This window comes from Bactrocera tryoni, chromosome 2 (assembly GCF_016617805.1).
Source record: "Bactrocera tryoni isolate S06 chromosome 2, CSIRO_BtryS06_freeze2, whole genome shotgun sequence".
NCBI classification, from domain to species: Eukaryota; Metazoa; Arthropoda; class Insecta; order Diptera; family Tephritidae; genus Bactrocera; species Bactrocera tryoni.
In genome coordinates this window covers 48069012-48095602 of record NC_052500.1, presented here as the reverse complement: position 1 = coordinate 48095602, position 26591 = coordinate 48069012, and the positions used below count along the sequence as shown (strand labels likewise).

At 39.3% G+C, this 26591-nt stretch overlaps 1 protein-coding gene across 1 annotated transcript; it reads right to left on the bottom strand.

The window, feature by feature from the left end:
- Nucleotides 1-512: 512 nt before the first annotated feature.
- On the bottom strand, nt 513-25071 carry LOC120768393 (glycoprotein-N-acetylgalactosamine 3-beta-galactosyltransferase 1-like). The gene is made up of 4 exons (XM_040095065.1): nt 24224-25071; nt 21569-21662; nt 955-1254; nt 513-882 (listed from the first exon to the last, which is right to left on the bottom strand). The coding sequence occupies exons 1-4, from the start codon at nt 24751-24753 to the stop codon at nt 643-645; spliced, it is 1164 nt and encodes a 387-aa protein (XP_039950999.1). The 5' UTR covers nt 24754-25071; the 3' UTR covers nt 513-642.
- Between the last annotated feature and the right edge of the window lie 1520 nt (nt 25072-26591).

The window sequence follows — 26591 nt, the reverse complement described above, 5'->3', positions numbered from 1 at the left end:
GGCATGCTTTCGTCCGACCATATTTTACACAGAAGCTGAAGCATGCTCTTCATTAGTTCTCCGCCGCCGTGTTTGAATAGCTCGACTCAATTAAATTTTTGACGATTAAGCTTGATCAAGGACCCGTAATTAACGATGGCATAGTGAATTCAATCAAGGTCGTAGATCACTCCAACACGAATTTCGGGAAGGTCGTTCAAAATCAGTTGTTGTTCCGGAAAGCATCGAAGCTGCGCGCAAGCTAGTATTGCAAGATCGTCAACATGACGTCAAGTACAGTGCGACTGTGACAACTATTGTCATTTGTGGGACTAGCATACTATATATTCAATAAATTAAATTAAATTAAATTATGTACATTACTTGAATCTAAAGGGGAAGACTAGCCAGTGATATCAACATAAATGAAATTTTTTGTTAACAAACTGATCTCTTCATATTTATTTAATTTCCTACATACCTATAAACAAAGAACCATATGCAATATATACATACATATACATATGTTTAGGCGCTTTGTATATATGTTTATAACAACTTTAAATCTTAATAAATACATATATTCACTTAATAAATAATTGATAGGAGCTCAGCATCAACCTCATACACACTTTGAATAATATCACAATTTAGGAGATACAACTAAAAATTATCTGGTAGACCTTGTGTGGCTAAGTCTACTAACGGTCCCTCCTCGGCGGTGTAATTGCTGGGAAACAAGCGCTTCACTTCCTCCAGCGACAAATTGACCGGTAGCATGCTCACCTGATGTTGTTGTAAACCAAAGGCACGAAAATGATAAATGAAGTACTCATACATATACATGGCCCAGGGACTGGTATAGTGGAAGGCAATCGAGTAGTTCGAACAACAATGCAAGCCCTAAAATGCAATTAATTATTTGAAGCCGCTTTTATTGTATTATTGCATTGCGTAACTTCATGAGTAACTTACACGCTCAACTGGGTGCGGCGTCATGGTAAGCAGCCATTCGGAGATCTCCGTTGTGTTGTCTGTGGCCATGTAGGTTTGCAAATCAAGCGGAATGAATTTCGGTTTATCGTCGACGCTCAATGCGAATCGTGCATCGGCGAGATGTACGCCTATATTTTGCAAGCAAACACCCATATAAAAGTCCTCAATGCCAAATTTCTGTGCACGCGGGCAGAGCGTGGAGTTGTGATAAGCCATAGTCGTGAAGCGTCGCAGTGCTTCTTTGCTGAGCACATAGGCGGCGCCACCGGACATATAGGGCTGGAAATGAAATGGGAAATAATAATAAATTGTTGTTATTTACTTAGTTTTTAGGCTTGGAAAATGTTAGCTATATATATACATATCTACACCAGTATAAGCATACCAACAAAAATTTTCATTCAACATTTTCGGACGATTTACGTCGTACTACTACTTTAACGCTGGAATTCATTGATCAATATGAACTGAGAAGTTCTCATTGCGCTCTCTTTCGCTCACCGACGGCCTCTGTTAAGAGTCTTTCAGTTGTATTAGTGAATAACATGATATGAGATAAATAAAAATGTGTTCCCACAAACTTTGTGACTGTGCCACTGATTTGCCAGTTATTTGTGGAACGATAAATATTACTTACTGTAATTGGGATAAACTCTCAATACATTCCCCTGGTTTTAGGGTTATATTTCACTATGATTGAAGTTCAGTCTATATAAAAAAAGGGAACCTTAAGCCAGAAATAGTAACGACATTCATTAACCATCACATTATATATGTAGACATGAAGATGTATAAACCGTGTGATTACTTTTTCCTCTAATGCATTTTAAATATCTTCTTCTTCCTTATTGGCGTAGACACCGCTTACACGATTATAGCCGAGTTAACAACAGCTCGCCAGTCCTTTCTTCTTTTCGCTACGTGGCGCCAATTGGATATTCCAAGCGAAGCCAGGTCTTTCTCCACTTGGTCCTTCCAACGGAGTGGAGGTCTTCCTCTTCCTCTGCTTCCCCCGGCGGGTACAGCGTCGAATACTTTCAGAGCTGGAGTGCTTTCGTCCATTCGAACAACATGACCTAGCCAGCGTAGCCGCTGTCTTTTAATTCGTTGAACTATGTCAATGTCGTCATATATCTCATACAGCTCATCGTTCCACCGAATACGATATTCGCCGTGGCCAACGCGCAAAGGACCATAAATCTGTCGCAGAACTTTTCTCTCGAAAACTCGCAACGTCGACTCATCAGTTGTTGTCATCGTCCAGGCCTCTGCTCCATATAGCAGGACGGGAATTATGAGCGACTTATAGAGTTTGACTTTTGTTCGTCGAGAGAGGACTTTACTTTTCAATTGCCTACACAGTCCGAAGTAGCACATGTTGGCAAGAGCAATCCTTCGTTGGATTTTAAATATCTTCTTCTTCTTAATTGGCGTAGACACCGCTTACGCGATTATAGCCGAGTTAACAACAGAGCGCCAAACGTTTCTTTTTTTTGCTACGTGGCGCCAATTGGATATTCCTTTTTGTCATCAAAAGGGGGGTCTCTTATCCGAGGCTGTTGTTGGTTTTTTATTGGAGTTTTTTTTTACGTGGCGGGTCCCAAACCCAGCGCACAACCCTATGCAGGGGATGTTTCGCCTTCTCACTTTAGCTCGCCTTCAAACGGATGTTCTTAAGCTACCCAGAGGATACTTGGTCAAAGACCGGAAGTAGTGAGCTGCTTGAGCCATGTGTAAAAGAATCGTTTCTGGCCACTCCCAAGTGAACGGCGATCAGAGCACTTTCCTCACTTGCGTGAACTTCTACACATGACTCCATCCTCCTTTTTTTTAATATCAGTACTCATATATAATATTACGACAATTTCATTGAATGCCACAGTCAATCTTGTTTTCCAGATGGTCCATCCATTGAATCCCATTTTCGATGAGTCGTTCGAGCATTTCGGCCTGAATCGAAGCGTGATTGTCCGGATAGACTTTAGATTTTACCCTTCAATCAACCGGACCAAAACGTGAAATTACCGGCTCTTCGAACTGTTCTCTCAATAAACCCATTAATCGATGGGATGAGTGGGAAGTGGTGCCGTCTTATTGAAAGCAAATGTCACCGAGATCACCAGCTCCAATTTCAGATATCAAATAGATGGTTACATTCTCATTGGCATCATTTTTGAAGAAATATGTACCGATGATTACACTGGCCCACAAACCACACCAAACCGGAGTTTGTCCCAAATGTGGCAATTTTGCTTGTTTACAAACCCATTGAGCTAGAAATAGGTCTCATCGCTGAACAAAATTTGGCTCGAAAACGTCAGATCTTCTTGGAACTTTTCAAGAGCCCGTAGAGCGAGCCGATGGCGCTTGAGAAGGTCGAAGGTGTTATAGTATGTAGTTTAGAAATTAAATTTGTAGCACTCGGAGATACTATTATTTAAACACATAAATGATTCAAAATAAAATTTTAATGAAACAAAAACTTGAAAGTTCATAAATATTGATATATTCAATTTATAAGTAATTAGCCGAAAGAAAAGCAAATTCAAATAATTTACAAAAAGTTTTATCTCCCTAATCAGGCAAAAATATCGACTAAGACAACGATGATGTATATATATTTATTCCAAAATAAAATAAAATTAAATTCTTGAAGTATAATCTTCAAAATTTCCATTAGTCAATTTCATAATTAATTCATATTTCAAACCTAAGCAACAAAATATCAGTCGCTTCGTCGTAAGTGCTTATGTTTTAATATGTTAATATGTGTGATTTAATTAAACGAAAACGTTAATGAAAAAAACATCACCTGCGTTTGGTTACGCCTATTAGAACCTTTGGCAAAAACTAAAAAAGTAAACACGTTTTTTGAACAGATGTAAATTTCAAATCAATGACACTTTCCGTGTTGAGCTTGATCAACTAAAATACATATGTGTATATTAGGGTAGTAGGGTGTTTTTTGAACTATTTAATTTTTTTCAGTCCCGTCACGAAATTTCCTTGGATATACCCTAAAAAAAATTCCCTGAAAATTTTAGCCCTTAATATTAAGATTAAGAACTGGACCAAGGCATGTACAAATTTTCCACAGAAAATACACTACAATCGTGATTTTTTATCTTTAAATTCCTACAGATCAGAGGTATTTTATGGCATCGCTTTGACTTTAGACGCATATTTCTCAGAATTGTTCACTCTACAAAAGTGCCCATTGCAACAAAGTCGTATCTCACACCGGCGAGGTAGTACGGGGCTTTAAACTTGATTTTTTCATGAAATTCGCATTTTTTTGTATATACAAGTATCTCGTAAATGACAAGAGCTATAGAAAAAATGTACATCCCAAACTTGTAGAAAATTTTATTTGCTACTAAAAAGTATCGAGGTCAAAATCGAAATAAAAAATCAGAATTGTAGTGTATTTTCTATGGGTATTTCCAAGGAAATTTCGTGACGGGACTGAAAAAAATAAATAAATTAATAAAAAAACACCCTAATGTATATCTTATGGTCACAGATTCAAATATGTGAGGCTAAGTTTGATAGCCAGAAAAATAAATTATTAAAATTTTGAAAATAAATTAACATCATATTTATGAATATTAAGCATAATCATTTTGTATGATTTTCTTTGAGGACTTAATTTTCATACACCATTCAATGCCCAACCCAGCTATCAGAGGTTATGTTTAGCTAATTGGTGCGTGGGTTTCAAATAACCGCAGAGTTAATATTGAAGCAACTTTTCGATGAAAAATACTAAAAAAAATTTCAGCGACTTAATAGCAATATCATACATATTTATATCTATGGATACTTTTAAACACCTCAACATACGAGTTTAAGCATATCGCAGCTTCAGCGCTGAATTTAATTACATTTTTACGCCTTGACTTCTCGCGACTAATAATTGAATGTGATTAATGTCTTGATGCAAAAAACACCAGTGAAGTTTATAAACAGATTTGTTAGTGAGATCAGAGATGCGATTTGGTACTGGCTGATATGCTATAATAAAGAGTGAACACAAAGAAAAATATATTTTTTAATTTTTTCAAATTTATTCGGTGCAATACCAGTCTTGACTTTGTGGTCGCAAAATATTTGTATATTTCTGAATTTGCGTCAGATTAGTAATTACAACCTACTTATCGGATTGCCAGTAATCGCATAGGCTCTTTTTTTAGTATGTACATATCATCACCTGAAATGCAAAATAACGTATCATCAAAAAATTCTAAATTGAGTGTCCTATTGATTACGCTTCACTACTTCAAATTACATACATAATATTACATATGTTCAACATTTTCAGATTCTGCACTCAGATATAAACCAATATTAACCCACATTAAAATTTTTTTTCACTCATGTTCCATTTTATTTCGTGTTTCATTCATGCCATTGTAAATTACAGAAAATGTTGTTACGTTATTTTGCATTTCAGGTGACGATATATATTTGAACTGACATGAACTTTACGAACTGATTGAACAGACCTACTCTCTGCAAAATAACTAGAAGGATTTTTTAAATGAACGCCTTTCCCTCTATTAAATTGAGAAATTCAAATCGAATTGTGGCTAGTACATATCAAATATTATATTTCGATTGTTGTACGTTATTGTATAAATCGCTTTACGTATTTTTCTAAAATCTTCTTACGTCTTTTTTACAAGTCGTTAATGGTGATGCTTGCTAAAACTCGTCCACAAAACACAACTCTCGTCTAGGATAATTTAAGCCAGTATTTTTTGGGGTTCACTTTGAATTATTACGTTGTCCTTTCCGCCTTTTTGTCTTTTGAATTTTGCGGCAATGTATAAAGTCCTACAGAGCTCGTATCTGGCAATACTATACATCTTTTAAAGGTCTTGACACAACCTAAAAAATAATGATTAGCTTGCATATTACGTTAAAGTTATAGACGTGTAAACATGGAGTTATATTTTAAAGTTTTCCTTTGTTAAAGGCAAATCCGCTAGAGAAACGTTCCGTGAGATTAATGGTGTTTTGGGGGATGATACTATATCACTTCGAACTACATAGGAATGGTTTCGACGATTCAGAGCGAGTGAAAACGACACCATGGATAAGCCAGCCGGCGGAAGACCTGTAAAAACGAATACCGATCAAATCATGGAAAACATCGAGTTAGACCTGCATGTGGCATCTCGTGACATTGCCCAGAAGATGGGTGTTAGTCACCAAACCATTTTAAACCATCTGCAGAAGGCTGAATACACAAAAAAGCTTGATGTTTGGGTGCAAAAAAACCTTTTTCGAATCAACGCCTGCGACCTCTGCGAATGGTAGGCACCTTGTCGCGGTGCAGGGGCTTAAACTGCAACACAGTATGGCTTCTCCCAGCCATCAGAGGCGATGCTACACAGCATCTCTCCTGGCGGCTGGCAGAGGCTGCATGTGTGCAGCGACCAAGAGCTACCACCTCCTAATCCAGGGTGTTATGCGACTCCCGTGCCCATTGGATGATTTGCAGCCAGGAGGTAAATTGGCTGTATTCGAACGGAGCCTTCCCAACACCGGGCCGCCTTGGGAAGTAACGGTGGCTCACCGCGTCAAGGGGCTCTGGCGCGGCGGACCTTTTAGTTTCCCCTTCAAAAGGAATAGACCGGGAGGCCCACACCACGGGCCAAACGGTCGTAAGAAAAAGATGGAAAACAACAACAAAAACAAACAAAACCTAACAACAGCAACAAAGACAACAACTGAAACAGCAGCATCAACAACAACAACGCACGGCTGCTCAAGCGCCGCTAGCAAAAGTGGCCCGGGGGCTAAACGGAAGTTTCTCCAGGACGCCCAGGAGGTCACGATGACCCACGAAGAGCGGGAATGAGTGGGGCCACTCTCAAGTGGTACCTTAGATTCCTTCAGGACGGCATGACACCGAAGTCAGCTGAAAAGCAGGCTCTGAGTAGGAGCAGGGGGAGCAACCCCTCTCCTAAAAATGCACAGCGCGCAGGTGCCAGCGGTTCGTCTGCAACAAGACGTAGGAATCAAAGGTGGCGCCGAGCCAAAGCAGCTTTGTCAGAGGGACGAAGCGAAATTAGGCCGGCACCCCAAGAGGCACCTAACCGTACGGAGAAAAGAAAAAGCGGCCAAATAACTCCTCAGGAGCCACCTAGGTCCAAGAAAATTAGAGAGGACAAACCGCAGGAGGCCAGGGCAAAAGGCTCCAACCCCAACCAGCAGCCGACGAGAGTAGTAAGCCGGAAGTACTCAGAAGCCGTGAAGAGCATCCGGATGGCAGTGTTGCCCCGCAACTACCCGGCGGAGGCCCTAGGATCGGAACAACAGACGTCCCTCCAGAACTGCTTGGTGAAAGCATTGTCCGTGGGTGACGAGTACACCGGTGCCTTTAATGGCATCTTTTTCAAGGGCGGTATGCTGCTGGTAGACTGCCAGGATGAGAAGTCTGCCACCTGGCTCACGGAGACCACGCCAAGGCTAGTGGGTTGGAACGGCCCGGCCCTGTGTGTTAAGAGAGGCGAGGATATACCACAACTGCACAGTATGGCGGTATTCTTCCCTAGAAGTGCGGACGAAAATTACGACTTCGCGCTTGGTTTAGTCAAAAACCAAAACGTGGGCTTGAGAACCACGGCGTGGAAGGTCGTATCAAGCAGTGTTGTAGGTTCAGGGTGGAACCTCAACATAACGGTAGATGACGAATTCTATAAATATATTAGGCAGAAGGGATTCCAGCTAAACTTCCGCTTCGGCAGGGTGATAATGAGGCCATGGAGGCCCAAAGCAATGCCAACGACGGAGAAAGAACCAGCGACGGGGATGACCAAAGCTCCGACTTCATCCGCAGCCAGCTCAGCAGGGCAGGAGGCGACTGCCGCGGTGGTTGCGGGGGAGCGGCACGAGTCCCCCAACGACCTCATCCCGGCCGAGATGGATGTGACCACCGCCGTGGATATAAACATGACCAATGAGCTCCCTAAGGAGCAAGAAGGCAAGCTGCCGTCCACCCAAGAGCTCCTGGAGGGGCTGGATATGCAGGTTGATGAGGAGATCGGGGACGAGGACCTGTCTCTCATCGAACCCATATTATAAGCCCCAGCGACGGCATAGAAGTTGCTCAGGTGAACCTACATCACGCATCGGCAGCCTCGGCTGTCATCGTGAATAGGTTCATTTCGGATAACCTGGGCATCCTCTTGATTCAAGAGCCTTGGGTGGTCAAAGGAGAGGTAAGAGGCCTCAACACGAAAGGAAGCAAGGTAATCTGGGATCTCTCTAGCGAGAGACCCCGCTCTTGTGTAGTCGTTAGAGCCGATATAGACTTTTTCTGTATTTCAGAATTTCTAACGCAAGATCTGGTGGCGGTACAGGTGAAGGACAAGGAAGGCTTGGACTTCGTCCTCTCATCCGCATACTTCCCGGGGGAGACGATACTTAATCTCGTGGAGTACTGCAGGATCAACAAACTTCCCCTGACCCTGGGTTGCGATGCCAATGCGCATCACACGGAATGGGGTAGTACGGACTGCAACGTGAGGGGTGAGTCACTTCTAGAATTTATAGATTTATTTAGTCATAATATAAACATAGAGAATGTAGGCTACGAGCCCACTTTTGTAACTAGGGTTCGCAAGGAGGTCCTGGACATTACCCTGAGCAACGATGGCATGAACGGCTTGATCTCACAGTGGCGGGTGTCAAAAGAGCCCTCATTGTCAGATCACAGGATCATTCGGTTTGCTCTGAGGGTAGAAGTCGAGGACAAACCTCCGACACGCAACCCTAGAAACACGAATTGGGGGGTCTACAAAGAAACCCTATATTCAAGCATAAGCAGAGTGAGGCAGGCAGATGGTAGATTCTCCGCAATTGGACTGGAGAGCAGACTAAGTGCAATAAACCAGTCCATTATGGACGCCTATCATTGTGCTTGTCCACTGAAAGCGACCACCAGTAAACAAACGTGCCCCTGGTGGTCTAGTAAACTCTCAGCTCTCAGACAAAAGGTGCGAAGGCTGTTTAATAAAGCCAAGCGCACAGGCAGCTGGGAAGAATACAAACGGCACCTAACAATTTACAATAAGGAGATCAGGCTTGCCAAGACAAACAGTTTCAGGAAATTCTGTGACAGCGTCTCCTCGACCCCGGAGGCAGCTCGACTGCATAAGGCGTTGTCGAGAGGTAAGACGGACACAGTATTATCCCTAAAGAGACAGGACGGGACCTATACGACTAGCGCGGAGGAGAGGGCAGAAACACTCTTACAGGCGCACTTCCCGGAGACGGTTCAAGCCGACCTAACTCCAGCATCGGACATACGCAGGCCGAACCGCTCAGACTGGATGACTGCAAAGATATTGTTCACTGCGGACTCAGTCCGATGGGCACTGGCCTCCTTCTCAATCTATAGTCACCGGGAGTGGACGGCGTCTTCCCGGCCCTCCTGCAGCAAGGTATGGATACTCTCCTGCCGCACCTGCTGGGGCTGATGAGAGACAGCCTGACTATGTCGTATATCCCTGAACCATGGAGAATTGCAAAAGTAATCTTCATCCCCAAAGTAGGAAGGAGAGACTATTCGCTAGCCAAATCATTCCGGCCTATAAGTCTCACATCCTTCATGCTAAAGGGGATGGAGAAAGTAATAGATAACCACAATCGATCGGAAGCGCTGAAGAACGCACCCCTACATGCCGGGCAACATGCGTACAGAGCGGGCAGATCCACAAACACTGCTCTGTACCAACTCATGTCTGAGCTGCAGGACTCGCTGGATAACAGCGAGGTTGCGATCTGCGCCTTCCTAGACATTGAGGGTGCCTTTGACAATGCGTCTCACGCTAGCGTGATCAAGGCACTTGAGAGAAGGAACGTTACCACTCCAATATGCAGATGGATAGAAGCCCTTCTGCGTACTAGGGTAGCGGAAACAACGGTGGGGGAAAGCAAGATTCGTCTTGGCACCACAAGGGGCTGCCCACAGAGGGGAGTACTATCCCCTCTGCTATGGAGCTTGGTAGTAGACGAACTCCTCGAGTTGCTCGCCAGCAATGGAATCCGCTGTCAAGGGTACGCGGATGACATCGTCATAATGGCGAGAGGCAGATTTGAAAACACTCTCTGTGACATTGTCCAAAGGGGCTTAAACCTGGCGAAAGGATGGTGTAACACGGTAGGGCTAAACATCAACCCAGCAAAAACTACCGTAGTCCCATTCACTAGGCGGAGATCTCTTCCGGGCCTGAGGTCCCTAACATTAGGAGGCACAGAGGTGGAAATGTCGAAAGAGGTCAAATTCCTTGGCCTCACTTTAGACTCATCACTACGGTGGAGTAGGCATTTGGACTTAACGCTGTCCAAAGCAACCAGAGCACTTATGGTATGCAGACGCCTGGCCGGCAGATCATGGGGCTGTAAGCCAGGAATCATTAGATGGCTGTATACCATGATAGTAAGACCTACTGTCACCTATGGGGCGGTGGCTTGGGCCACCAAAGCAGCTCAGCCTTCGGTGATCCGGAGACTATCAAAGCTGCAAAGACTCGCCTGTGTCTGTGCTTCGGGGGCAATGCGCACATGCCCCACTGTGGCACTGGAAGTCATATTGGAGCTCACACCGCTGCATCAGGTGATAAAACAAGCAGCAAACCACACCATGCTGCTAATGTCAGCAGGAGGCTGCGGTAGAGGAAAGTTAATGTCCTCCAGACAGATGGACGCACTGGCGGAAAGCACACCGCTAGTCCTCCTCCCAAAGGACGGCACAACGAAGAAAATAAACTTCAAAAGAAATTTCAAAGTTACTCTCATCAGCAAAACGGAGTGGAGCGATTCCACGCTGGAAAGACTGCTGGAAGACCGTACCATTCAGTGGTACACGGATGGCTCAAAAACACCGGAGGGTATTGGGGCAGGCATTGCGGGACCGCGTACGAAGCTGTCCATACCAATGGGCTGCTTTCCTAGTATCTTCCAGGCTGAAGTTTTTGCCATAGGTCAGTGCGCTGAAGTCAACCTCAGCCGCAACTATCGCAACCAGCGTATAGCTATTCTCAGTGATAGCCAGGCGGCATTAAAAGCGATTTCATCGTATGAGATCAAATCGCTTTTAGTTGAGGAATGCATAGTGCAACCGGGTGCACCTAATTTGGGTGCCAGGGCACAAAGGAATAGAAGGAAACGAGAAGGCCGACGAACTGGCCCGCGCTGCGGCAGCGTCCAAGGTGATGGGACCAGAACCATACCTAGCGGTAGGATCCCACACTTTTAAGGAGCTGCTCCGCACGGAGGAAAGAACGGAGAAAGAGTGGCATTGGCAACAGTCATCAGGCATGCGCCACGCCAAACTGCTACTAGGGGGTTACAGTCTCTCCAGGTTCAAGGAACTCATTCACCTCCCCCGTGACAAATTCCGTCTCCTCGTCGCAATTTACACAGGGCACTGCAGGCTCAGGAAGCACCTGTCCAACATGGGCATAGTCTCCTGTGCTACCTGCCGGTTCTGCGACCTGGAACAGGAAACACCAGCACACCTAATCCTGGATTGCACAGCAATCTGTGGAAAAAGGCTTAAGGCCCTGGATTCCATCTATATATGCAGGGATCACATCACCTCAGTAGCGCCCGGCAAACTCCTAGAGCTATTCAGGCTGCTGGGACTCTGGGAAGACATGTGATATCGTAGAGGGCACAATAGACCCTAGGTCGCGGTGCATTACCTCATAATATTTATCTATCTATCTATCTAACGCCTGCAATCTGCTGAAACGTAACGAACTCGACCCATTTTTAAAGCAGTGGCCAAGCCGGGATTGACCAGGAAGGTTTTGCTGTGTGTTTGGTGGAATTGAAAAGGAATCATCCACTATGAGCTGCTCACATATGGCTAGACGCTTAATTCTATCATCTACAGCGAACAACTGGACCACTTGAAGCAAGCGATCGACCAGAAGCGTCCAGAATTGGCCAACAGGAAGGGTGTAGTGTTCCACCAGGACAACGCCAGACCACACACTTCGTTGATGACTTCGTCGACTCGCCCTCATTTGGATAAGCAAATGTTGCTCTTTCTAAAAGCACTTTTCATTCATGTAGCCGATAAATAAAATTCAACTTCAACCTTAATCGCGAGATTATCAATGAAAATCGATCGGTACAACTCTTTTTAATGTTTATATAAAGTTTGTTGTCCATATGTCAATTAGAGTGTTTTTGGTAGTTATTTGTTTGAGATACGCTTCATACCAAAAACAGTAATCAAACTATGTAGAATCAAACAATAAGAATTGTCGAGATCCACCTTCCTTTAAAGATGTTAGTGTCTTCAACAGAGGAGGATTGACGACTCGCATGCGGCAAGTTTTCGGTGACTTTGCGATCTCTATTCAACACTTCGTGCCATTCAAATGCTTGTGCTCGCGATAAACTAGGCTCCTCGAAGTACTTCCGCAACATTGTCAGGGGTTCTTTAGCCGTTGTCAAGCAAATTTGTTAATACATATTTTTGCATGGTAAAAATCGCCAGCGTGTCGTTCACTAATTTAGTACCTAATATATTGTAACGATTCGGTTTGCGCGTCGTTTAAATGGACCAGTCCGGGTCAAATTTGATCTTTAGTGTATACTACATTAGTTCAGGCTGTTCGTACGACAATGCAATTGATTGAGTTATCAAGTAAGTTTATAAATACTAAGAAGTAAACCGCGAGCAAACTGATTTCTGTACATTCAGTTTTATAATGGATATTTTAAACGAATTGTGGTCTTAAGTTACTTTAGTTAAGCGCCATCTTCAAAAAAAATTTACATTGCATCGAGAAAAATCAAATGAGAGAGAGCTGTCATTTTAACCGAATTTGCTAATTTGTGTTCTTATTATCTTGACTACTACTGTCACCAAATTTGGCATAATAAAAACGGCACATCAACAGGTTGTACCAAATTTCCCAAAATTCTCAATTATTACTTCATTATGAATGATATTATGCAATATGTGAATTTCTCCAAATTTATTAATTCATTTAATATGCATATTAATTGAAGATAACCACTTACGTGATGCTTCCATCTAACCGCAAAATGTCCCAAATGCGGTTTGGTTTTCTTTTCTGAATTACTTTTATTCAACGAAATTTATTCTTGTTTCAATTAGCGGTTTAGATTATTGTGGGCAAACGCGATAGCAAAAATTATACACAAACAAAATTGTAAATAAATATTTACCTCATCGCTAACGGTGAAGGTATCGACATACCGACATACCGCTATTTCGCTATTGAACCTAGAATTACGTTTGAGCACAAAAATAGCGCTACAGCTTACCCATGCATAATTTTAAATAGCTTCTCTGATATTGTTGACTAGTTACCGCAAGTGATGAAAAAATAATGCAATTTAAAAAGATTTGTGATTTCTAAAAGCCGCGGCTTTTTTTCTGCATAATGGCTATAATCATTATTAATTGCATACAACATTGGATGATAAATGCAATAAATTTCAAAAACGCAAAAAGTAAACGCCCATAATTACCAGTTCTCATAGAAATAGCAAATCGCTGAAGACATGCCACGTTCTGGACGAACTTCGACCTCTTCAACTGATGAAAATATTAAAAAAGTGAAGCTTATGATGCCCGAAAATCATCAGGCAAGTGTCTCTCGCGAGTACGCTCGAATAATTTTGATGGGTATTTTGGGTGTGAAAAGCGTTCTTGCTCGACTCGCCCCGATAAAGCAGAATTTTCTTAAAAAAGAGTACCGTAAACAAGTCTCTTTGGAAATGCTTGATCGTGCGAATTCCGATCCCACATTAATGGAGAGCAATATAACTGCCGATGAAACATGGGTTTATGAGTTTGACATGCAAACGAGCCAGCAATCATCGGAATGGAAGGAAAAATGAACCGAAACCAAAAAAACCACGCCAAAGCCGCTCAAAAATCAAGATGATGGTCATTGTTTTTTTCGGTATTCGTGGTTTGGTGGATCGTGAATTGTTCCGGAGGGAAAGATGGTCAAAAAGAAGTTCTATTCGGCCATATTGAGGCGTATGTGTGAGAAAATTTGTGGAAAATGGCAGAAATTGTGGAAGAACAAGTGATGGGTTTTACGCAATGATAATACACCGTCGCATCGAGCCACGATTATGAATTTAAAACCAAAAACGCAATGAATACCATCGATCAACCACTGTATTCAACTGATTCGTGATTTTTTCTCCTTCCCCAATCTAAAATTGCCGCCCGAAGAACCCGTTTGCAGTCCATCGAAGGGATAAAACAAAATTCACAAAATGAGCTGAAGGCCATCCCAAAAAGTGTTTCGAGGACTGTAAAAATTGTTGATTTGGTGTATTAGATCTATTGGTGAAGCGCCTGTATTATGTTCGGGTTTCATTACGCCAAGTTTAATGACAGTTATGGTGAACAATTGAAAATACATTATTCTAATTAAGTCGAAAGGAAAATTAACTTTAAAAAATATTTCGATTGTGCCCTTTAGATGGAAGATTTTTGGGCCGAATATGAACTCAGTTAATAAGCGGAACAAGTCCACAAAATATTACAATTTTTGGTTGTCAAGCTTTTGATCACGTTTGAGCACAACTCCGGTTGTAATCAACGGATAAAAAATATGTGCCGTGTATTCTTGAAACTATGATATGTTTCTCGAAATTTTATTAAAACAAATGAAACCGATTTTATGGATTTACTGCAAGTTTCATGAACACTATGTAGTACTACAATGGATTTGGAGGTGTAACGATTGTTGTAGCTTTAACTGAAAATATGTTAATTTAATATTTTTCCGGTTATTTTTTTTAAGAATTTATATTTTGTATCTATGTATATCTAATTACTTCCAATATGCTGCATAATTTTTTATGAATATGCAAATTTCTTACATCATCACAATGCACTGCATGGCAACCATTACAATGCTTTACTATCCTCTGCTTTTTTTGTAAGTAAATACCAACGTTTAATTTCAAAGTAATTAGCATGAGATTAATACTTACATACATATATATTTTATGTTATCTTTTGTACTAGACAGCAATAAATTAAATATTGTCAGACATTGACGAAGACTAAAACAAGTCGAGTAGGTGGTTATGTACAGTGGTGTGCGAAAGTTCTAATAACATCGCAAAAGTAACTAACTCTAAACACCACAGTGCTCTAGTAGCACTACCTCTTGTGATTTTTGCCTAGATTATTATTTTTTAAATGACCGAAACTGACATTACTTATTCCTAAACAAAAGCCGGTTGATTTCTTAAATTACAAGCGTTTTGTTTGCTTAACAAGTATTGCTTTTACTGTTGCTTAAAAAGTGACGGCGATGTTGCTCAAATAATACACGCAACAATTTTTTGATGCATCTATACTGGGCGACAGTATACAAGTATATTTGAAATAATTTTGCAATTTTTATGAATAAACAAGCAGTCCAGTATTGATATCGTTCCGTCAAATGAGCAACTTCTTTGTGAGAAAAGGACATGCTCAAAATTTCAGATCGATATATCAAACGCTGAAGGACAAGTTCGCATATATTCTGACAAACGTACGGACAGACGGACGTGGCTAAATCGACTCAGTTCATCACGCTAATCATTTATTAAGCACTATTTCAATGCTTTATAAAAAGTGTTACACTGATCGGATTTAACTCAAATATGCGCCGTTTCGTTCGAGAATCTGTTTTCATCTAGACGGCAATTTCATAATACCACCCTCGTAGAAGACCCCCTCCTTATTTGGGAAGAACTCGGGCAGCCACTTTTCACAAGCCTCTTTTGAATTCAACTTTACACCAACAAGGGCGTTCGCCATGGACAGGCATAGGTGGTAATTACTTGGCGCTATGTCCGGGCTATATAGTGGATACGATAAAACCTCTCATCCGAGCTCCCGTAACTTCTGACGAGTCAGAAGTGTGTGGTCTGGCGTTGTCCTCGTGGAACACTACACCCTACCTGTTGGCCAATTCTAGACGTTTCTGGTCGATCGCCTGCCTTAAGCGGTCCGGTTGTTCGCAGCAGATGGTAGAATTAAGCGTCTGACCATATGGGAGCAGCTCATAGTGGATGATTCCCTTCCAGTCCCACCAAACACACAGCAAAACCTTCTCGGCCGTCAATCCCGGCTTGGCCACTGTTTGTGACGATTCACCGGCCTTCGACCAAGACCGTTTTCGCTTGATATTGTCGCATGTGATCCATTTTTCATCGCTAATCACCATCCGCTTCAAAAATGGGTCGAGTTCGTTCCGTTTCAGTAGCATATCAAAAACATGCGGCACACAAACATCAAGCTTTGTTGTGTATCCAGCCTTCTGCAGATGGTTTAAAATGATTTGATGACTAACTTCCATTTTCTGGACGATGTCACGAGATGCCACATGCCGGTCTAACTCGATATTTTCCATGATTTCTTCGGTATCGTCGTCACAGGTCTCCGCCGGCTGGCTTATCCATGATGTCGTTTTCACCCGCTCTGAATCGTCGAAACTATTCCTCCGCAGTTCGAAATGATAGAGTACCATCCCCCAAAACACCATTAATCTCATGGAACGTTTCCCTAGCGGATTTGCCTTTAACGAAGGAAATCTCTAAAATAGCGCGAATTTCGGCGTTAGTGAAGTCCATGTTTACACGTCTTTAACTTTAACGCAATATGCAAACTAATTATGCATAGCGTCATTTTGTAGGTTATGTGACGACTTTTCAAAGATGTACTATATAGTATTGCCATATACGAGCTCTGTGGCGCTTTTTACATAGCCGCGAAATCCAAAAGACAAAAAGGCGGATTTTTGATAACCTAATTTATTCACTTTATAGGGTGTCTGACATTTCCTTTAAAGTGTTACTAACTTGGTTTGCTTACCATACCATTATGTAGTACAACAGTACACTCAAGAAGTAACGATTATCACTTAGGAAATATTATAGCGAAAAGCTAGAATGAGGCAATAGGTAAATGAACCACTATAGTGATTGGAGCTAACGGTGAACTGACAGTATAAATTATGTTTGGTTAATGTTTTTTTATTACTAACAAGCAAAAACAAGTTAGTATTGGTAATATGTAGTTCGACAGAGGCAATTTTGTGACAGAAAAGTTCAAGAGGAAAACCTGTTACTCTGCTCGCTACTGTATATAACTTATGCTTAAATTGTTAAGATAGAAAATGCAAATTTGTACAAAGCAGTCTCCATTCAACATTTTTATAGATAAGGCAAAAAAATTTTCAAACAATGATTGATTAATGTTTAATTTGTTCGATTATTTAAATAATGATTAGACAAGCTTCTGAAATTTCCTCTTTATGTTTGAAATTTCTGGAATTACACTTACTGTATTATACAGCTCTACAAAAAACTATAATTTTTTGTTGCTCTGGACACGTGTAGTTAGCAAATTTAGATGGTTTTAAGTGTCCATATTACAATTTCATTCATGAAAACATTGAATGTGCTCCTGTTTTTATGATATTTGCGTTTCTTGTAGATTTACTAGTAATAAAATTTTATTTTTCAGTCATTCTTTTTCATGCATACAAGCTTCACGTAATTTCAACTTTCAAGATCTCTACCGAATTTAATTTAGTGATTAATTTCGGAATGATAAAGCTATTTGTCAAAGTATTTTATGTGGAAAAATATTGTTTTAATTACATTTATTGAAAATTTCCGAAGCTTGGTATGAAATTATTAAAAGATGGACTATTTGTTGGTCTTCAAATAAGGCAATTCATCAAAAATCCAGTTATGACTATTCCGAAAAGTAAAGCTTGGAAAATTATATAAAATATACATTTTTTAGATAACTATAAGGCACCAAATTAAGAAGTAATTTTGTAAAATAAGCTGACAAACTTAAAGATTCAAGGGGAATATATGAGTATCAAGTTAAGCTATATCCGCAATTATTTGAAAACATTTTCGATTAATTATAAGAGTGAGAAACAGAGAGAGCATTTCTACTATGATCTAAAAGTGATGGAAGAAATGTGTTAAGATTGATAGAACCGTTCGATTATTGCAGATTATTGATGATCATTAAAAAGAGAGATTGTCCGCTGGAAAACTATTAAGGAAAAACCTGGAATATGCATTTTATTGAGATATAACGTATGTTTTCAACTTATGTCTCTTTGTTTACTTCGATGCATCTTTATTTTTCAAAAAGAAACTGACATAATAAATATATGTATATGTTATTTTGTGTCATGTTTTCTGCTTTTTAATGTAAAATTAAAGTAAAGATTTAAAAATCACTTTCGTGTTAAGAGTTGTGAGGTCAAATATATCCAAAAGCGATCTTATATCTAAGGGAATAAAACCAAGGTAGAATAATGATAGTAAGTTATCTTGATTGTATTAAAGCTGCCAAATGTGCCAATCTCACAGCGTTAAAACACACCATTTAGCTATGCAATTACTCTAAAGAATACAGAGCAGTTTGTACATATGCTTAAGTAACGATTGAATAATATTGTGTAAATTATATTGGGAAGTCGAAAAAGTCTTTTCGTATTTTGTCAATAGATGTCGTTACAGTCGTATATAGCCAATGCTACCAATCATATTGTGTCGTACCATATAGTGTTGGAAAGGTGAGATTAATATGTTATATGTACATATATGTACAGTGATTCTATTGAAAAGTATTGCAGTTTAAAAATAATACCATCATCCTCTTTTAAATCCATCTAACTTTAGAAAATCGGATGGCAGCGGTTAAATTAAGCCATTTCAATAAAAGAAAAAGTGTCCAATTGCTGCATTTGTATAAAGAACAAATATAAACTCTTCTATTAAACATAAAAAAGTTCGTTGAGGCAATCGAATTCGTGAAAAAGTTTATGATGATAATTATACCTGTTGGTCGTTTGAATTTATATAACGATGAAAGGCCAGGTATACCACAATCAAGTAATCGAGCTGAGTTTTGGAAATTATTGGTATCTATGGAAATTTTGGAAATTTTACTTCGACAATTTAGAGAAGAGTCAATCACTCATAGTAAACACTATTCGGAGAATTTTAACTGAAGATTTGGATAAACGAAAGGTAAATGAAGACCAAAGACTTTTGGATTTCGTTCATCAACGACCCTATGTATGCTATCATCTATCACTATATGACTATTTTCTATTTTCGAAACTGAAAACAATGAAAACAGAATCATTTTGTGAGGTTATCCCAGCCATCCAAGCAGCCGCAACCGAGGTGCTAAGGAACATTCCTATAATTACAAAAAATAATTTACAAAAAATCTTTGAATGCGCTGGCTGACCATTCCAAACGTTGCATTAAATAAATAATAACTCTTTAAGATAATATAATTTACATTTTATTTTATTCCAAAAAGTTTTATTCATTTTTGGACACACCTGCTCACCTACAATATTCTTTTTAAGAACTGAACAGAAAAAATCGGTTTAATAGAAAAAAACTTTCGCTATACAAAAGCTGAGATAACAGACCAGCGACAAAAATTATCCAGACAGAAAAAACAGGCGAAAACTTTCATCCATTATTTAAAGAAAATAGGCCTTAAACCATACACACTTACATTTATACACTCGTGGCCACGCAAACCTTACCACAATACTTTCTCAAATTTGTTTAGGCCTTTTTGTTCAGGATTTTCTTCAATTTTGGTTTTTGTTAAATTTTTAGTAGGCAGAAGCAAATTAAATTATATTATCTAATTATAATTATAGTTTTTAATTTATCACGTTTAATGAGTAAAACACAAATTAACTTTTCTTTGCTTATACAAAAGCGGCCGATTTTATTGTTTTTAAACCGACTAAACTTCGTGTTTCAATTAAAAAAAGTGTTTATGAAATTAAATTAAAAAATATAATTTTTTCATCGCATGTCAGAGTCTTACCTTCCGAGCTCATTTTGTAAAGCTCACTATCTCTCAATTGTTTTGTCTACAGCTGAAAGTGTTTTGTTTTTAATTTTTAATATTTTTCATTAATAACATGTCATTAACTTATTTCTAAATAAACAAATGCCTATGCCGCAAAAAGCACCGCTATAAAGTGTAGTCAAATATGCACAATACTTGAAAATTTTGAATGGTAAGGTTTGCGTGGCCACGGGTGTAAATAGATTTTAAGGTGAATTGAATTCACACTTTCGTTTGTCTTACAGCTCCTGCTCTTAAAAGTTGAGCTTTTCTAGTAGGTTCGTTAATTGCAACAAATAATTTGCATTAATTGCAAATTGCTGCACGAATTTTAACTGGTTGATTTCAACTGGGGCAACCAGTACAGATATTAGATTATATCTAATGCTTAGCTCGAGCTGTACATATATAAGATGCTCATTTTACAAAGAATTGAAGAACAATGTACAAAAATACAGTCACGAGTAAGGTACGAGTTCTGGTAAGGTCTGACTCTTCACAAAATGAAAGAAATATACCTGTACATTTTTGTTGTATAGTCATACATTCTTTGAATTTCTCTTGAATAAACAGTGATGCGTATACTTATCTCAAGAACTTGTTAATCCTGTTGCTATTACCGTTAATTCCGCTAATTCTTTTCGCCAACTTCTCAGTGTTAACAAGTCACTTATTAATTGCCATAAAAATCAACGGTATATAGACTGCTTATTAAATCGATGACAAAACTTTTAAATATTTGTATTTGTTTAGAGCTGCAAAAATTAATAAAACCCACTAAGAATTATTAATTACATGCGAACATACCTATCAACCGCTGAAGGAAGTGAGGCTTCACAAATGAAGACAGCTGCCAAACACTCGTCGACAAGTTCAACGTGGTTTTTCTGATTAAAATTAATTATTAAATTTTTTCAGCACAGATACAAGCATACACTTACACATATGCATATGTCTAACTATTCAAAGTTTTAGTGGATTTTGTTTAAGCTTCTCGCAGTAGGTGGTGTGAATAAAAAACGATTAGTAGCAACAATTTAAGATAAGCATAAATAACAACGTTAACACAGACATATACATGTGTAGTTTTGATTAAAAAATATTTAAACTAACAATTTTTTGTTGTTATTGCTAACTAGTTTAGCAAATGCGTCTGTAAATATTTGTAATATCGACACTTAGAAACATCCAGTGATGACTTAAGCTGCTGTTAATCACTGAAGTTGTTTCCAAAAATATGATAAGTTCTGAATTGCTGATGTTACGCATGTTTTCAACATTGTTTGTGAAATTCAACTTTAAAGCATTTTGCATTTTTGCCGCCAAATCTTTGGGGCGCTCACTATCTATCAATCATGTGTGACAATTAAGCATTCAATTTTATTGCTTGTTTGCATAAATTTATTATTGAAATTCTATTTTGAACACTTGATAAGCATCTGCCTAAGGCATACAAATGTTTAGCCAGCTCTGTTTGGACATAATTGTCTCGTTAATATGCGCATGTGTAACCAAATTCAATGCATAGCAGCAGTTTGCACGTCGAATGAGTTAATTAAAGACACTTAAATGGTAGTAATAATGCATTTTCATACATTTCGTGGAAATGCACATTTTTTTACTAATTGGTGTTTACTACAGACATTGATATATACTTACCACACCATAGCGCACCAGCTGATAGCCGAAATAGATTGGAATGTCCGGCGAATATGCGTATAGCATGTAACGCAAGTTTTCCATGACCATATAACTGTAATAAAATTGGATTGTGAAGAAAGTTACTTAATTTTCTTATCAAAAAGTGATAGCAGTTATCGTATATCAAATATTATATAATATTTACAGTAATTTGTGTTCGACACAGGTAAATCTACTAAATATCATTTAAACAAGAAACAAGTTAGCTTCGGTTGCACCGGAGCGAAAATACACTTTACAAATAAAGAAGTTTCGATAAAACTATCCGATCTCGAAAATTTCTTCGAATATTTGTCTATGTATAGTTTTTGCAAAATATTTCATGCTAAATTTGGTGAAGATAGAACCATTTGCTAGTGCTTTCCAACAACGCAGTTTGATATAAACCGCTTGCTATAGCTATTTTATAAAAATTTGTATGTTAATTTCGATCGGTCGGTTGAAATGGCAGCAATATGCTAAACTGCTCTGATCAAATAACAAAGTTTTCCATACAATAACTGAATTTTTATCGGTCGGCATGTATTCTACAGCTATAGTCGTGCGATATCGGCGGTTCCGACAAACAAGCAACTTTTGGGGGGAAAAGGACAAATTTCAGATCGATATCTCAAAAACTGAGGAACTAGTTCTTGTACACATATACAGACAAACGGACATGGTTAAATCAAGCGGGGTTCAGAGGGAAAGTAGATGACGGAGGCTTTTGACGAGAGCTCTCCATGAAGTCTAGTGTAAGACTACCAGACCACTGTAGCGTCTTTTAAGCGGAGATGGCTGCTATCAAGGTAGCGGTAGCTGTACTTTCTTTAGAAAGATGTGCTTTCACTCCGATTGTCGAGCGGCTATACTGCCTTTGAGCTCACTGACTGTAAGCACAAAACTAAGCAAAGAGTGCACGACCTCATTAGAAATAGCATCAAGCTTATTCCATATTATACTTGTATGGTGCCCGGTCTCAGAAAATCACCGAAAACTGCAAAGCATATGAGCTTGCTAGTTGGTATCCTTTCCCCAATTTCAACTGATTGGAAGCGAGTCGGCTTTTCGATGTATTCTTGCATTCTGGGACTGGAACCTTAGACGTCGAGGGAGCTTAGCAAGGTCTGGTCGTCAACCTGAAATTGTGAGACTGATAGGTCCTTACGGCACAGAAGCAAGATGTCGAATTGCTGGCTCTTAACTAAGCCAATCAATAAATATTTTGTCGGATGCTCTTTGCCAGAGCTGTATAGAAGAAGGCAATCACTTTGTCACTTTCCTTTCTATTGTGCAGTTTGCCAGATTTAAATTGAAATATTTCGGTAGAAACATCTTAGGCGAACTTAGCGAAGTTCCATTTATTGACATTAATCGTCTTATAATTTTGTGACGAGCCCAAAACCCAAACTTTTAAAGAGTGTATGGGTAGCACAAAGGACTAATATACGTCAAAGGCATATCTATGTATTTATAGCGCTTCAATCCTACGACCTAACCTAACCTCAAGTTATAACACCCGACACCCAAAAACTGTCGAAATCATACTATAAATTTTTAGGGACCCGGACGCCAGAACTGTGGTCAGTGCCTATAGCTGACTTTTTCTCGAAAATATCGGTCAATAAGTGAGATTTTCATACAACTAAAATTTGGGAAAATGTTTTTTTGATATAAATATACCCTTGTTTAAAGAATGGGCTTAATCGGATCAATACTTCCTTTAGCCCCCATATACTTAATGCACATTTTTCGAACATCCAGTTAACTTTATATCTCATAACATAAGAATATCGGCAAGTTTGCTAATTTAATGTAAAGTTTAGCCAACTTTTATATATGTAAGTATTGCCCCGGCTTTTTTCCTTCCAAGTTGCAAGAGTTTGGTTACACGCGAACTTAGTTCTTCCTTAGTTGTTTTCTATTATAGTCACTCCAACTTAGACTCTATGAAAAAAATTTCAGCTAAATTGACAATCATACCATGACTCTCCACTATAACGAGGAAAATACTTAAATGGCAACCAACTCTCAATTTCAACTGTGGTGAGACTTTATTACAACTTGACTAAGAAGCACAAATTTAACTATCTGCAGCCTATGTGTTAAGCTAACTGCGTTCAACGATTTGACTACAATTGTCATTAAATATGTCGCTTCGTAAACAAACTTCGGAATTTTATTTAAATGTTGCAACCTTATTAGGTGTTTTGAAAAAACGGATTTCGGTGAAATTTTTAATTCAACATCTGCGGACTCTTTTTAAACTAATTGTTTTTTTAAATCTTAATATCACTTTTCTCAAGTCCTTGATATTTTGTATATCCTGTCAATTACCTCTCTTGTTACTTTTGCCAATACTTAGAGGGCTTGTTCTCTGTAAAACTCTGGTCGATGAAATTAAGATTTTGGATTATTTGAAGTATAAATTTTAAAGTGTTCTCTCAATATTATTAAAAATATGCACCCACCAAAAAATAATTCTTCCTTTTTGCTTAAAAACAAATGAGTAAACGTATTTTTTGTGATTAAAATTGAAAATATTACTTCAACCGCTAGTATTCTTAAGGGCAGAGTAATGCAAAGCTCGGTTTTGACATACTATACTATAACTCCAAATTTAAACTCACTCACGTATCATCGTCCGCCTTGACGAACCAGTCATAGTCGTCAAAATAATGTTCGTACACATAGCGAAATCCCTCGCGTGTCTTATTCCACAAATCATCATAGGTGTCCGCCTCAGCTTCCACCACCGCCACAGCGCCCAGCTCCTCATCTTCCTCGCTGCTTAAAAATATCAAACGCGTGCAACGTTTGCCCCAAGTGGCTTTCACATGCTGCGCATGACTCGCATGCTGGTTGGGCGATGTCAACACCATGCATAGCACACGCACCCGCTCGTTGAGCTGTTGTTGCAACGTATCGGCCTCGGTGGCCACCTCCTGCAAGGCCGTCATATAACCCGTTTGCCAGTACTCGGTGGCAGTAGTGTGTTGCCGCTGTTGCACGCTCTCCATTTGATAATGATTATACAATAGTAGTGTGCCTAGCGCCATCAGAAAGCCCAACACAAAGCCAAATAGTATGTACAACTGCACACGAAACGGCGAGCACATGGGGCGTACATGGTAGGCGTTAGTCGGTAGTAACGTAAAACTCATTATTTTATAAAACTTGTTCTCGATGTACGTAGTTATAGCGGTAATAAAGTTTAAGCACTAAAATATTATGCTGTCAGAACATAAACACCTTTTCTTATGCTGTATTATATAATAATTATTACTTTCAACCTTTTCACCTTCTTTTTTTACCGATATTCACATTATTTCACAACGCGCATGCGCTAATACGCCTTCTAATTGGCATACGAATTCATATTACGCGACTTTACTCAAGCACTAATGATCGTCCTCCGTTATAATACGCGGAGCTACTCATGCTGCGCGCTAATTGCTAAATAGTCTTACTACGCACGCGTATCGCCGATGACCGACTAAATGATGAGCTTCACACTGCTCGGTGCAGAACGTTTCATTCGGCTTTATTGTAAGCAACGCAACTATTGTACAGTGTTTCAATTCAATGGTTTATTGCTACAAAAAACGACAAATATTTAAGAATAATTATTCAGGGCATTTGACGGTGCAATGTGTAGTTTTGAAAAACTCATTTGGATGACTATCTTATAAGCAAAAATGTTATTGAAAAATTGTCCACGCAATGTATCTCTACTGACCTTAAGATAATCCGATATTTCCGGTATAAAGCCAGTCGGAAGTTAGAAAAATTTTTTATTAGCTATATGTAACTGGCACACACCAAAGGCATTATCGGTAGAACAGGTCCTGAGTTATGGCTCTTCTCCTAAATATAGGCGCTGCCACGCCCCTCGCCCATTTTTGACACCGACTCCTATAAAACACTCTCGTGTAATCTTGAGTGTAAAATTTAATGTCTCTGACGCATTATTTGATTTATCGCGCATTTGGTAGTTTTTAACAAACCCATTATATGGGGAGTAAGCGGGGTCATTATCCAACTGAATTCACTTTGCACTGTCGGTAGGGCTACTAAAGGGAATTGTCATACGCGAATTTGGTTAATTCAGCTTTACCTATTTATTGGATATGAACATTAAACCTTTAAAAGGGTGGAAATTTATTGCGTTTTGTGGGTGTGGCAGTAGTCCAATAATGTCCATACACGAACTCGTCCTCACTTTTTGGCCGAACAACACGTGTAACAAGTTTCATTAAGATCGGACAGACAGACAGTCACTCGGAATTCAACACGTCATCTTGATCAGTTATATATAAAGTTGGCAAATATCTCTCCTCCGATTTTATACCCTGAACAGGGTATATTAAGTTTGCCACGAAGTTTGTAACACCCAGAAGGAAGCGTCGGAGACCCTATAAAGTTTATAAATAAATGATCAGTATGTTGAGCTGAGTCGATTTAGCCATGACCGTCTGTCTGTCTGTCCGTCTGTATATATACGAACTAGTCCCTCAGTTTTTAAGATACCGTTTTGAAATATGCAAACGTCATTTTCTCTTCAAGAAGCTGCTCATTCGTCGGAACTGCCGATATCGGCCCAATATAACATATAGCTACCATACAAACTGAATGATCGGAATCAAATGCATGCATGGGAAACTTCCTCATTTGACGATATATCTACACGAAATTTGGTATAAGTTATTGTTCATAGAAATAATGTAATATCAGGAGAAATTGTTCAGATCGGCTCACCATAACATATAGCTGCCATACAAACTGAACGATCGGAATCAAGTTCTTGTATGGAAAACTTTCACATTTGTCGTGGTATCTTCACGCCATTTTGCATGGATTACTGCTTGAGATAATAATATAATCTCCCAAAAAAATTTTCAGATCGGATTACTAAAGCATATAGCTTCCATACAAACAAAGTGAACACATAGTTACTAAAAGAAATGCACCTGTGAAAATGTATATTAGCTTCGGTGCAGCC